The following is a 15,783-nucleotide window of genomic DNA, read 5'->3' on the forward strand; positions in this document are numbered from 1 at the left end:
TATAGGTCAAGGTACGGTCTTCAACACGAAGCCTTATTTCACACCGAACAACAAGCTGAATGTCTGTAATGAGATGAATTGAAGATTGAGATGAGAAATGTGTCAAAGAGACAACAACCAAACCAAAGAGCAGAAAACAGCACAAGACGCTTAATTCATCACAGCGAGAAAATGCAGCACCTTGAATTGTGGCGGGATTCAGCTGGTTCCTAAACAAAAATGTGTACTAGTCCAGAGTATCATTTAAGAAATACGTAATATAGTTAGTGTAGGATAAATATAGATTCTACCACTGCATCGAGTGTGATACGATATTTATCCACTCGAGACAGTTAAAAAAACCTGTTCAGAGTGGATAAATGGTAGTTATTTCATGTCAAAATTGTACCTTATCCTGACATGTTCTGAAATTTCATATTAGAGCGTACTTGTTCCCGGTAGTTGGAAAGTACAAAATCAGTAGTTTCTGATTTGAACAACAGGCAAAATGTGATCATTCTAGCAAAATTGCATATACTTCTTTATTATTCAAATAAATCTTACAAGAAGGGTTCTACAGTGATCGCAAGTCCCCAAGCTTTTATTTGATACCACAACTACCCAAATATACCCGCTGTTGACAAAGATACAGCTATGCGTAGGAACTATTTTGTTTAAAATATGTACTATTGATAAGGATACAGCTATGCGTAGGAATTATTTTGTTTAAAATATGTACTATTGATAAGGATACAGCTATGCGTAGGAACTATTTTGTTTGAATTATGTACTACTTTCTCCTTTCCTCCTGGCCTGAATCAGTGGTTCTATACCCTAAGAATTAGAGAAATATTCATACTATACTATTTAAACTACAGATAAGAGTAATCCACTACCCCTTCCCCTATATGTTTTGGTTTTAGCTTTCTTGTTGTAGATAATTCCAGAAAAAAGTAAAATCACAAAATTCCGAACTCCGAGGATATTCAATCGGAAAATCCCTAATCAAATGGCAAAATCAAATGGCAGAACACATCAAACGAATGGACAACAACTGTCATATTCCTGACTTGGAACAGGCATTTTTAAATGTAGAAAATGGTGGATTCAATCTGGTTTTATAGCGCTAAAACTCTCACTTGTATGATAGTCGCATCAAATTCCGTTATATCTACAACGATGCGTGAACAGAACAGACATAATAAATAAAAGAGTTAAAACATGGGTACAGCAGTCATCATTTTGTTACTAGCTAAAAACAAAAAAATCATTTACAAAAAAACACACAAAAGCATCTATCAAATTAGAAAAACACATTCATTGAAAAGCGCCTTCTACGTTATTTATGAAGTCTTATTTAAGAATATGATAGCGAGACAAAATAGCATGAGTATAACATTCTATTCAAACTACAATTACCTCAGTTGTATCCGACAATATATTTTGTGTGTTTTTGTTTTTTGTTTATTGCAACCCGAATAATCCAATCGTTAGTTCCCGCTGATCAACGATAACTTCATTAACCGACCGTGCGAGTGATGTATAGACAGTCAAGGACGTTAAATGGAAAATGGTACTATTACATTTTTCCAGCATTAGTTTGGCCTTTTGTGTACCCAAGGCAGGTGAAGGAAGTCAACTAAGGAGCGCTGTGACTGGATGTAAGGGTACGCTATATATGTTTTTATTATCTATGAATAACTGCAGTGTGTATATTTACAATATAAATTTTGAAACTTATCGTAATGTTTTCTAGAAAATTATTCGAAAGGTCTTCCATAGCTACATAAATTTGGTGTAACATGATGGTGGGTGTGGATAACACCAACAAGCTACGTCGGAAGTTGGTCTTGGTACTATTTGGCTTCAATTTTTAAAATAGAACAATAAAGTGCTAACACCACACATTACTGTTTATCCCGGCTTTTATAATAAAAAGTGGTAAATTTAGAAAATGTTAATAATGTCGCCTATGGCAGAATATATAGTACCATTTCCCCCAAAAACTTCCATCTTCATACTTTATTAACCCTGAAAGTAGATGAGGTCGATTACGGGAAGCAACAAATTATTAGGGTTATGTAAATTGCTACATATTATTATTGAAATTAGTAATAACAAGATATCCACGGACAACATTTATCAGTGGTGAAAAGAGTTCAAGTTGCCCTTTGCTTCAGGTATTAAATCGAATGAAGCATAAGATGTGGAGTCAAGTGCATTTACCACAAAAACCAACACACGTGATTTAAAAAAAGAAAAGACAAACATCGAATCACTTGTGTCTTTAAGAAAAATGCAATACACGTGTCGTACATGTATATGTAGAAAAGTACACAAAGAGAATGTTCAATTATTTTTTCAGATATTTCTGAAATACTTTTTTCTTCAAAATATAATCAAGTCCGTTAAAGTTAGGAGACCAAATATCGTAACATAAATTAATTAACACTGTATATACCAATATGTACATGACTGTTGTTTACATTGACAATCAATTTAAAACTGTTCAGCTCCATATTTTAACTATAATTATTGTTTACTATATTTCAACAAATGTTTCGATTTTTGAAAATAAATATGTTACGTATTCTTCCTTAAAGACTCAATGTTATGAATGCACTGTTGGTTCAGGATAAAGTAGGTTCTGTTTTATCTCTGGTTCTCATGTGGATTCATTTATTTACAAATTGTTCCCTAATACACTCGAAAATGCCATTATTTATTCCATCAAACACATGTGTCTTTATAATAAAGCAGAATGCAGTATCTGATGTTTGAAACTAATTTCAGAGTAATTCAGTCAGAAAAAAGTCAGGACTAGTGTCACGTATCTTTATGGGGTATGGATAGTATCAGGATAAGCTACGTGTAGTTCTATATTTGTAGTGATGTTTTGGATGTCTCAGGTAAATGAAAGTTCCGAAATCACTGTTGTGATCCTTGACGGTGGTGGTTTCCTTTTAGAAAGGATTTTCGTCATCAAACATCGCCTCGATTGGTTCTTTCCTGTTTCTTCTCCTTTATCGTAATATATACACGAGTCTTACTCCATTTTTACATTACTTCAAAAAGTATACACATAAGAGAAACTAAAAAAGAACTTCAATTAGAGGGAAATAGAATCGGCCGTCAATTTCGAATCCTACTTTACGACATATTGGAATCCGATTCGTGGAACGAAATTCGATGAGAGATCGGACGTAAACATGAGTCTTAGAAGTATAAATATACTGACAAAAAAACCAAAAATAGGTAGAAAATGTGTGGTATGAAATATGAAAGCTTTGTAGTTCATTCATTGTGGTTCATGTCAATGTATAACAAGACTGCTGTAATAGGTGTCATGCGGTTATATGTGTTATCATATTATTTTTTGGATCGAAGCTCAAGTTTTTTCTCTTTGTTTCAGAACACAATGTAATGTTTCTTCGATAATTTGATTTAATTTCAATTGCAATCACCTTGTGTATCATAACTAAACAAAAGTAGTAGTGACAAATCAAAAGGTAATTTCCGTTTCAGTGAAAAAACTTTCACATACATTCGATATTTTGACTATAATAGCTCATGTATTTTTTATGAGTTTATACCAAAGGGTAATTTCAACTCATTAGTCGAAAAAATGCTGACAACACAATGCCAATAATTTACTGTTAAAGTTATGGTCTATGTTAAGAAGTTATGGTGAAGCCCTTATACCAATTATTGTGGTTTATGTCAATATATAACAAGCCTGCTGTAATAAGTGTCATCCGGTTATATTTGACATCATATTATTTTTTGGATCGAAGCTGAAGTTTTTTTCTAATTGTTTCAGAAAAAAAAATATAATGATGGATAATTAGACAGATATAATTCAAACCATTTTGTTTTTGTTATGTGAAATAAAACTAGACATAATAAGACGTTCATCAAACAAAGCTTGATGTACTAAAAAGGTTTTGTAAAAACAGCACACAATATCAATAATGTTAAAATGGTTTTAACCTTGTTTCAATTATGTTCTTCATCAAGATAACACAAAACCATACATGTAATGAAAGAGTTTCCATAAAAAGGGGGGGAAACACCGCAACTATTTAAAAGGAATTTTGTATGACGCTATAATGAATCCGCACATATCCAATATGATACTTGTGTGATTTTTAATGATTTTGATCATGTGTGATTTTTAATGATTTTGACCATATATTTGACTGACTTGGAGTTGCTTTAGGTAGCCTCTGCACAAGAAATCTATATTGCGACTAAGGTGTTTGAATATTATACAATTTTGGTATCATCGGATGCAGTATCTCCGAAAAGATTCCCTTCAGCATTGTCAGCCATGAAAATAGCAGAGGAAGATACGATGAATGCTTAAATTAGAATAAATTATATTGAAACATAGGAAGAATGTTATTTCATTTTACTGTTTTAGTTCTTGAGGTGTGCTTATAATTGTAACGTTATAAATTGTCATATGTCCTAATTGTGTTTTCTCCCTACTGTTGTTCTAGGCGTTATTTCCCCTTGGTTTAATTTAATACTTGTCTAGGTAAAAAGAATGCCCTGTGTGTATGGATCACATGTTGCTTTGAGGTAAATTAAGAAAGAAAATAATCAATAAATTATCTGTAGACCTTTTTCATTGACATGATATTCATCTTCAATAGTATTAAAAGAAATAAAACAGCATCTCTCCTCCAGTGGCAAATTTTCATACCTCTCAGTTTCAAGTCAAATAGGAGCCACCCAACATCTTATTTTGCAAAGGAACTTTTTTAATCAAAAGGTATCAACATCTTGCAATAGTTATCGAGAACATAATCCTGCTGAAAAATAGTATACGTTCTTAACTTGTTACGCCCATTTCCCCGTCTGGAAGAGGATGAATAAAGGATATTTTTCCATTCATCAATATATTTATCAAATATTCTTGACACGACTGTATCACAAAACATATCTTCATTGATATAAATGTTGGTATTCCAAAAGTCAACCAATTTAACATTAAACCCACTTTCTACATTAAATTTAATAAGACAGATACGCTGAGGCGGTTTCAACGTTAACGTGCTAGTTCACGAGGTATCAACTGATGTGGGAAGACATGCCGCCCGCCATGGATACGTTATACTCCGCATTTGTTCTTACACCTAAATGGGCAGTATATATATAAGATAATGTACAAAAAGTATTAAAAAATATTTAAAAGCTTAAATTATTATATAGAAACTACAAAAACAAAGCGATATTTAGGTACATGTAAGATGCCTAAAATGAAAAGGTAATATTTTTAAATGCTAGGCTCGATTGTTAAAGTAGATTATGGGTTCCATTGAAATTCAATTAGACATCGGAAGTACTTGGCTGAAGCTAGCAGCAAATTAATAGTAGCCACCGTCCGCTAGCAGCCATTTCCAGCTTTGTCCATAAACCGAAAAACTACCCTCCCAAAAAAAACCAACCCCAAAAAACACGAAGTAATGACCGAAATATAGCTCAAATTATTGACTGGTGTACTATTTCAAATGAAGATTATTAATTTCGTTTAAAATATATTAAATTTTCGCAATATTTTTTTATTTCATAATAAATATATAGATTCTACCACTGCATCGAGTGTGATACGATATTTATCCACTCGAGACAGTTAATTTTTCAAATTTAAAACGCGAGGCTCACCGAGCGTTTTAAATATTTAAAATTTAACTGTCGAGAGTGGATAAATATCGTATTCCATGAAATGTGGTGGTGGAATCTGTTTCTCTAATGATTGTTAAACAATATGCAGGAAAACTTATTCCTTCTTTGAGAATGATCTGCAAAAAGATGTGTTCTTTCTATGTAACGTTATCAGACATTGTCGCTTTTTTTTATGCCGTCACAATAAGTAATTCAGAGTAAAGCAAGAACATTCGACTTCACAATCGGATTTTAACCAATGACGAACTGAGATCAAACGAACCACACGTTGATTAATTTTTTTTATACAATAGGTGCAGAAAGGGATAAATTCACGAAGAATTAGAAAAACGACTTTATACGATAGTAGCACTTCAGTAGGCATTCGTCCTATTTTTATTCGGACGCTTTATTGACAGGAATGGCTCATATTACTTTACGACGTTATGATATTTTTTTTTATTCTAGTATTGAGGGTAACAATCCCTATTAACATTGTTCCGATTGGTCAAATATCAATTTAGTTTATCAGTTCAGATTACTAATTTCATTCTCCTTGAAATACACCACTTGTCAGATCCTTCAAATTGCCTTTATAATTATTGTCATAATTGTCCAGATAAATTATATATATAAGATAAATAGTAAAAACTAAATTCGAATACATTGAATGTATTCTTTTTAAATTTGCAATTACAGGAGTCTAAAAAACTAATTCCTCTAGGATTTACTTAATTATCAATCCAAACGAAAAAGCTGTGTTTTTATAATTTTTTCTACTCAATGGTCGATTGTCATATTCCTGTCGAAAGATTTTAATTGATCATAGAAACATGGATAGTCAAAAGTTACCATAGTTCTAATATATTAGAAACAAAACTTAAAAGTGTCTTTCTGGAAATTTGTTTTTAAGTTAAAGTAAACAATGACGTCAAAAGCAAAATTTTCGTCAGGGAAGGGCTTCTTTTATAAATGTTTAAAAGTTCGGAAGCACGAAAGGCGTTATATTTTCATCTGTTTAATTTTGTCAAACAGCGGCCATTTGGAGCTTGATATTTTGCGCAGAAAATATCTATTAATGGAGACCCTATGTCTACCACAACAATATCTACTTGTTTATGTTCGTTCTAACGTCCGTGACCCATAGGCATAAACCAAAATGTTGCTTTTATTCATATTTGACAAATGACACTACTGGTGTTTAAACAGGTTTCACTATATAGTCATAGTGCAAGTATGCTGGTGGTTTTTTTTGCATTATGTCAGTGGATGGTTGTCTAATATTTCTATCGCATAGTAGTGCTGCAAAAATGTACTGTCTACTAACGCCTTCTTGCTTCTATCTTGATGTTGCGTTTCCGATAAACTCTAGCAAATTAATAAAACAACTGATATCGAACGCAGAATATGTGATATAAAAAAGTAAAGTAACACAAATACCGAACTCCAATGAAAATTCAAAACTGAAAGTCCCTTATATCAACTGACAAAAGAAAAAGCCCAAACACGTCATACGAATGGAAAACCACTGTCATAACTTGAAACAGGCATGTTTTGTATTTTAAGGAAATGGTGGATAAAACCTGGTTTTATAGTTAGCTAAATTTCTCAACCTGCAGGTAATTGCATGGTATGATTAAATGCTGTCGGATGTAGCAGTACTGCAAATTTATACCGTCTACAATCCAATTCTTGCTTTTAACTTCGAATTTCCGATTGAATGTTTTTTTTTAGGAAATCAAGCAAATTAACAAAACCACTGATGACGAAAACAGAATGAGTGATCAAAAAGATAAATATTATAGATATTTATTTCTTTGGGTTTAAATATTAGCTGACGCAGAAAGTGTCTTGAAGCAGCAAATTGGTGTCTATTAATCAAGGTTTCATGCAACTGAAATTTATTCGATTGAACGAAGAAGCAATATCAATTATTAACTCATTATTTACATAACGGTTATTTTAAAAATTAGCATGAGAATATAAAATATCCTATTTAAATATTTGAATAAAACCTAATTAATGTTTTCCTTTTATCTACTATTACAACGTATTAATTAAATATGAGTATTTCTTTCTTTTTCAAAATAGTCACATTCGTATTTCGATAGCGAATATCAGTTCCAACTTACAAGATAAATAGTCTAACAGCAACTCAAAGTCTCATTACGATTCTGGATATAGTCTGATTGACCATATTGAATGTTTTATTTTCAAAATACATTGGTCATTTGTTAGTTGAAAATAACAAATCAAAAATTATTCGTTGATATTAGTGCCGCAAGATAAATCTGACTGATCGATGACCATGTTCACCATTTCATTATTTGCGACTTTGGTAATTTTTGTCCTGAACTGTTGCAGTGGACAAAACCTCTCCGATGAAAAACAATTATTCGTGGATGTTTTTGCTAATCACCAAAAAGAGGTTATACCACGTCCGAATTTCAATACGCCGTTACAGATACAAATGACATTCTATATGATGAGCATCACTAAATTTGAAGAAATTGATGAAACTATTGAAGTTTTAGGTGGATTGCATTGTAATTGGAATGATGCTGGGATATCGTGGAATCCTAGTTCTTATGGCAATATACCGTACACTATTTTGTCAAGTAAACATATCTGGAAGCCTCCAATGATTTTAGTAAACGCCGTCGATATTTTATCACCTATTGAAGGGAGTACAAACAATCTTGCGACTATTTACAGTGACGGAAATGTAACCTTGGGTTTAGGTGGAATAATGTCAGCAAAGTGTACTACGGACATATCGAAATTCCCTTATGATTCACAAACGTGTAATTTGAAGTTCGCGGTATGGGGACTTTCAGTAGAAACTGCCGTGTTAACAGAAAGCTCAGATCCAATAAGCATGTTGTTCTACACACCAAACTCCAACTGGGATCTTACATCATACCATTCACGGGCTGTGATTTGGAACCAGTATTCCACATTTGAGATTTTCCTTACAATAAAACGAGAGTCTTTATATTTTAGTGTTATGGTAGTGTGTCCAACCATTCTATTCGGTTTACTAAACCCGCTAGTGTTTCTTCTTCCTGTTGAATCCGGAGAACGCATAGGACTGGGCATGACTATACTTCTGTCATACGCCATTTTCCTTACCTTAGTCTCTGCAGCCATACCAGCCTCGTCAAATCCAATGTGTTACTTGTTAATCATAATGATAATGACGATCGTAATAAGTGGTGTTATCGTTGTTATGTCCATATTCATATCGTATCTGTACTACAGAGAAGACACGAAGGAAATGAATGCTTTTTGGAAACTGATTGGATCTCGACTACCATGGACCCGAAAAAACAATATTGTTACTGTAGTTCCAATTACCAATGAAAAACCTGAAATTTGTAAAACTTCTTCTCCTCCTGGATATGTAAGTTGGAAGGATGTAAGTTATGGACTTGATATTTTGTTTTTAATTGTCTCGTACATCACAATGCTTTGTTTGATAACAACATTTCACATAATTGTAAGTTAACTATTGAACCATTTTCAAATGAAGACCACATGTAACTAGATAAGTTTAGGTGTAATACCACCAAACCATAGTACGTCACATCCGGATGCATAAAAAAGGGTAGACACATTCTTCTTATAGGCAATGTTAAAAAGTATGTGAAATTTTGTCTATTGCACAGGACAGAATAAAATTAAGTCGTGCCAAGTAATTTTTGTTTGAAACAAAGATAAATTATGCAAAATGTTTTAAAAAGTGAAAATTTAACAAAGACTATTAGGGGAAACTCAATGGTGGTATTACATCTATATAAAGTTTCAATTACGAGAAAAGCTTTTCAATTTATTTATTATTACAATGAGACAATGATGAATAATTAAAGTCCATTTTCAATATTTTATTTTATGAAAGAATTGCAAATATCAAGCGGGACACATTGCTTAACCGAAAGCATCAATTGTCGTATTTTAAAACCTTTTTATAACTCAGTGATTATGCTCACACAAATCATACACGTAAAATATTCCTCATTTTCAACCTTGACGATTTCATATACATGGTAATTCTATTTGATAGTTCAATATCGGGTTACCGGTGTTAACACTCAAAACTAAACATAAAATTAAGAAAAGTGATCACGTTGAAATTGCATTCTTAAACAAATGAAGAAAAACCATGTCACTAATTATCTCTGTATCCAATAGTAATGAACAAGTAGAGGTTTGCTTTTGGTTCGTAAATTCTGTTATGATTATATCCAGTAAAGAAAGCGTTGTTATTCTATGCAAAACATTCCTTTAGACGTTATATGAAATTCATATGAAGCTAAACAAACATATGTAGAGTCCAAAATGTCCTTACAATACAAATATATACAAGGATCAAGGTATGATACAAAAGTAGCAAAATTCCATCACAGATAGAGCAATACATTGTAGAACTTTGAACCAAACTGCCTGACTTGAAGCAAAAAGTATTGTTATACACTTCTTGTTTTTCATTTTTCCAGTCTGTAATTACGTGAGATATTTGAATCTTTCTACTTTGTATAATAATACTATTGATAGCCGTATCATTCAATATTTGTTCTTAATTACATCAGCCTTATTGTTAGTTTAAAAATCTAGATGGTATTGCATTTTAATTTTCGGCATAGGAACACTGCACTGATTTTTCTGGTAGAAGTCGTTTCTTCTAGCATTATTTATTACGTTGCTGCCTCCGTCGTCTGTGATAAATGATCTGGTCACACTGACATTACAGTGACATAAAAAAATGATACTAAGAGTAATAAATTATCTATCTTAACAGTTAACTAGTGTGTCCAAACTAAATGTAGCTGCACCCGAAGAAGTAGAAGATGCCAACTCTCAATCAAAGTCTAAATCATGAGTACGGTTTCAATTATAACTGAATTCCATACTGCAGTACAAGCTTAAAGAGGTCTCGAAATGACAAATGACAAACTATCCAAACAAGCCTGATTTATGAACAAATCAATAAAAGACAAACAAAAAGAATAACAAGCAGCACACGCTTACCACTGAATTTCAGGCCTTTGACCTGGAACAGACACATACACAATGTGCCGGAGTTAAAAATATTTGCGAACGACCAACCTTTAAATTACCTTGAAAGTGGAAATACAACATGACATAAGAATAATCTAGGAAAATCAGATAAACAACGACTTACAGTGTAACTCAATAGATCGATATAAAGATCAATAACACATAAGACACATAGAACAGGTCCGAAGGAACTCTCAGTTACTGAAAGCAAGTTCAAAGGCACTTACAACTATTAAAACATAATGTATCTGATAAACAATACAATATCGAACTGTTTACATCCTAAATTCGATGGTTAAGATAGAGAAAAAAACCTTGAACTTGTGCATTATTTATTCTATATCTCTTAAACGATAATTGAGGTCAAACTATTTGAAAATCCAAAATTGTGCGATATGCGTTAGATAGATACTTAAATAGTTTCCTTACATATACAAGTAAATGGTTTCAAAATATCATTTTACCAACTTATAAAGTGTTGACATGAATATCAATAATGTAGTCATTTTCATAAATTTCCTGTTAGCAAAACTTTGAATTTTTCGAAAACCTAAGGATTTTCTTATCCCAGTCATAGCCTACCTTAGCCGTGTTTGGCACAACTGTTTGGAATTTTGGATCTTCAATGCTCTTGTTTGGCTTAATAAATATTTTGATATGAGCGTCACTGATGAATCTTATGTAGACGAAACGCGCGTCTGACGTACTGACTTATAATCCTGGTACCTTTGATAAATATATAGCTAATACTATATCCGTAAATTCCTACCAGTACATGGAGATTATAAAATATTGTGCAATGCCCAAATAGACAGATGATGACAATGAAGAATGACTTTTTAACCTCAAGTGGCAAATAAATATTCCGGACGAGAACAATATTCGGAAGACCCGGATTTTAAACGTTCAAATTCCCAAGATAACAGTCTGAAGGAAGACACGCAACCCTATCCATTACTCTGCGTCCAGGCCGACCAGTCTTTTCTCTTACTCCTTATTGTCGCTTTCTATTCCGAAATGCAGTAAATACCGATCTCAAAGTCTTTGGTTTGACCGACAGGAGATTCGAAGACACAACCTCTTGCACTCGAGAATAACACGCTATTGTGGGACCACCGATGCGGTAAAAACACTCAAAATAACAAATTTAACTAGCGATGAATAAGTTTAACACCCGTGATGGCTTAATATACCACAAAAACAGTATACTATGGCTTGTAGTTTGTCTGTTATTTTTTTTAAAGTTTCTTATACATTGTTATACACTACTTTATTTACAGTAAAATGTAATAAATATCCCCGACCATTGGATGATTAACAATATAAAATAACTCCTCTTCCCATTGCTAGTGGATGTCTCGAGGGTGTCCATTATCCGATTAGTGTCCATATGCCATTGTTTGCTCACATACAACATATCAGTATAGGATATGGTTATTTGACGTGGGATGTCTTTGGACTATTAATGGTACGTTTCATTCAATCAAAATACCAAGGGTGTACTACCACCAGGCATATATAAACACCAAAGTTGTAGTACCACTAGCCCTATAGAAAACTTTGGGTATAATACCACTAGGCATATACATGTATGACATTTCAAAGATATGGAGCAATTTTCATGAAGGTATGATATTTTACTTCTTTGCATAATTGAATAAAACAAAGAAACTGTGAAATCATCATAATAAGATGAAATGTACATAAAAAAATCGATAAACAATTGAATAGATTCAGTTATGCCACTTCTTAAATGTTTTTTTTTTAATAAATTTGCTAACTCCGCTTTTAACTCCAAACAGAAATGTAATAGAGCTAATTTCAATAGAAAACGTAAACGTTCTCTTCTTTCGTTTAGATTTTTTTTATAGAAAACTGAAGCAATTCTAGGAAATCGAGTATATAATTGTAGCATATATTAACATGGAATCGTCAATTTAAGAAAAACCTCAATTTTGAGTTAAACAGTTTAAATATCTAACAGTGAAAAGTAAAAATCACAAAAATACTGAACTCAGAGGAAAATCTAATCGGAAAGTCCATAATCACATGACAAAATCAAATGACAAAATACATCAAAAACGGAATGGACAAGAACTGCCATATTCCTGACTTGGTACAGGCATTTTCAAATGTAGAAAATGGTGGATTGAACCTGGTTTTCTAGCGCTAAACCTCTCACTTTGACGACAGTATCATCAAATTCCGTTATATTTACAATGATGCGTGAACTAAACATACAAAATAAATGAAAGAGTCAAAATATGGGTACATCAGTCATCATCGTGTAATAATTTTAAAAGGAACAATTCAACAGAACACAAGACCATCTATCTACAAACACATTCATTGATTCGCGTGTCTGACGTCAGAAAATTGTATACGTCACATATATGTGTCGTTCAATGTATATACAAACAATTAAAATATTTCACATTGACAATGTTAGCATACACAACACAAGGTGAAATATTTTCTAGTGGAACAAGTGTGCCACTAGTAAACGCAATCACCGGAAACAACTTCATTTGTATATCCTTTAAGAGTTTGGATACAATTAGTGACTTAATCTTTCATAAATGCATGCATCGTTGAACATTTAAATACGTAAATTAATATACATTGTACGTCACAACAAACATTGATATATTATTTATCAGATGGTCCATCAATTTAGCCTAATTGAATATTGCTTATAACACTTTTTTTTTTTATTTTTTTTTTTTAATATTAAACATATTTTATTAACAATCACCTGTTACATCAACCCTCAGTTGCCCAGGGAAACAGTCTCATTTGTCGGGAAAAAGCAAATGAGAAAAAAAACCTCCCACTATAAATTATTAACATCAACCTTTATAAATATTATCTATCCTTGTACAAATGTACATGTACCTGCAATCAATATCGATCTATATATCTATACATCTCACCATATATAATTATTTGAATAAAGTTTGTTTGTTATCTTCATTTATTTCTCACAAAGGCTACCTGTATTTATTAAGCAGTTTCAATTTTATCGTACATCAAGTCTTTTGTTATGTTAATTTCGATTACATTAAATTTCTGGTCGAGTGATCATTTACCACGTGCGATTTGTTAAAGGGATGTGTAGTTCATTCATAAAAAAAATGGATTAATGATTTTGATTCCCAATAAGGATTAATATCAAAGATATGGTGAGTAAATATTTGTTTATAATATGAACCTGTTGATACAACATGTCTTGTTACAATTAGATGATATACATGAATATATACACAACAGAAATTACATGTAGGGAGTTGCGAGCAGTGTACCTATTATTATTCAATCAGTATCAAAGAGGTCATTGAACTGACCTGACCATGCAAAATATATATTTATATACAAAAAATGTCACACATAGTAGAATAGGCTTCGATTTTCGTATTCGGTTTAAAATATTTGAGCAGAAATTGCATTTCATGTTTTATCATATTTAAAATCACCAATTTACTTATCCCTTTCTTTTGATATTTTGCGACATTTCTAGTTTTCCAGATAACCCATTTCGTGATTAAAAGCACCGTATCTAAAATTTGGGTATAAGATGCATCTGCATTAATGACCCCAAAAATTATACTTGTTTCCGATTTTTGTAATTTTTGGATATTTAATTTTGAACAAAATTCCCTTATTTTTTCAAAAATTTCCCGCCAAACGTCTTCCACCAGTTTACAATAAATAAAAAGATGAAATAGTGATTCTTTTTCATTGCAAAAGTGACACTTCCCGTTTGAGCGATTCATTTTTTGTAACTTTTCTTCAGTGTAAATTATATTATGTAGTAACTTCCATTGAAATTGTTTAATTTTCCTGTTAGCTAAATTCTTATTCAAAGTTTCCCAAATGTAATCCCATGGTAGTTCATTCCCAAAATGTAAATTCCACTTCAACTGACTATTTGGAGCTGTTTTATTCTCATAAAAGTATCTAATATCTTTAAGGCATAATTTTTTGGCATCAACGACAACTCCATTTTTTATAAATTGACAAGAATTTATTATTTTTATAGGTCCATCAGAATGACTATGTAATACTATACTAGAGTCTGTTTTTAAAACGTCAATTTGTTGAGGTGTTAACGAAGATTTAATGCGGCAATATTGTGCAATCCAATTCCTTTTATCTTTAAGACTGTTAAAAATATCAAGGGATGTTTTAAAGGATTTATTGTTTAAGTCCCATATATCTTTAATTTTTTTTATTCCACTGGAGGCAAAATTTGCATAATATAATGCATGTCCCTTGAACTTCAATTTACAATTGCCGAAAATATTTTCTTCTAAAAGGTCCTCTTTCGTGACCGATTTTTGGATTTTCTGTAAGTCAGTCCAGGAAATTAAAAGTTCTTTATAATATTTGGACATTTGTATTTGCTTAAAACATGTAGTGTCCGAACAAGAACATATAAAAAAGTCTGTATCATATTTTTCGTCTAGTGACGTTAACCAGTATTTTCCTATTACATTCCATTTTTGTGTTTTTGAGTTGACAATACTGTACATACTTTTCACTTGTTTTGATTTAATAAAGTCCCTTAAGTTTATCATTCCTATCCCCCCTTTTTCTTTCGGTAAACAGCACACTGTTCTAGCGACTTGGTTTGTTTTCCCATCCCATATAAAGGACCATATAATATTATTTATTTGTTTTTCGTATATATCCGGGATACCTCTCATTTCAATTTCGTATCCAATGACGGACAGTACAAAGGATTTAATAATTAAGACTTTTCCCGTAAATGTGAGATCTCTTGATTTCCAAACTTCCATACAGCTTTTTATTTTGTTTATTTTTTCTAACCAAATTTGATCTAAGTCCACCCCGTATCCATGTAGTACCCCTAATGCTTTCACAGGACGCTTAGACCATTTAATTTTGTTAAATTTTGGTTTTTTATTTCGCCACTTGCCTAAATACATGCCAACAGTCTTATCCATATTCATTTTAGCCCCCGAAGCATTTTCGTACAGTTTTAAAGTTTTAAATGTTTCTTCGATGGACTCCTCGCTTTTATTAAAGAGTTGAGTATCGTCAGCAAACATATTT

At 32.1% G+C, this 15,783-nt stretch overlaps 1 protein-coding gene across 1 annotated transcript; it reads left to right on the plus strand.

Moving 5' to 3' along the window:
• The first annotated feature begins 7,774 nt into the window (after window positions 1-7,774).
• On the plus strand, window positions 7,775-10,153 carry LOC139502345 (acetylcholine receptor subunit beta-type lev-1-like). Its single transcript, XM_071291795.1, has one exon. It carries the CDS (start codon window positions 7,952-7,954, stop codon window positions 9,155-9,157), a length of 1,206 nt encoding a protein of 401 aa, XP_071147896.1. The 5' UTR covers window positions 7,775-7,951; the 3' UTR covers window positions 9,158-10,153.
• The last annotated feature ends 5,630 nt before the right edge of the window (window positions 10,154-15,783 follow it).

Source organism: Mytilus edulis, chromosome 13 (assembly GCF_963676685.1).
Source record: "Mytilus edulis chromosome 13, xbMytEdul2.2, whole genome shotgun sequence".
NCBI lineage: Eukaryota > Metazoa > Mollusca > Bivalvia > Mytilida > Mytilidae > Mytilus > Mytilus edulis.

Bases quoted from the DNA above. Each gene is read 5' to 3' on its own strand.
- LOC139502345 (XM_071291795.1), top strand. From the start codon at position 7,952: ATGACCATGTTCACCATTTCATTATTTGCGACTTTGGTAATTTTTGTC.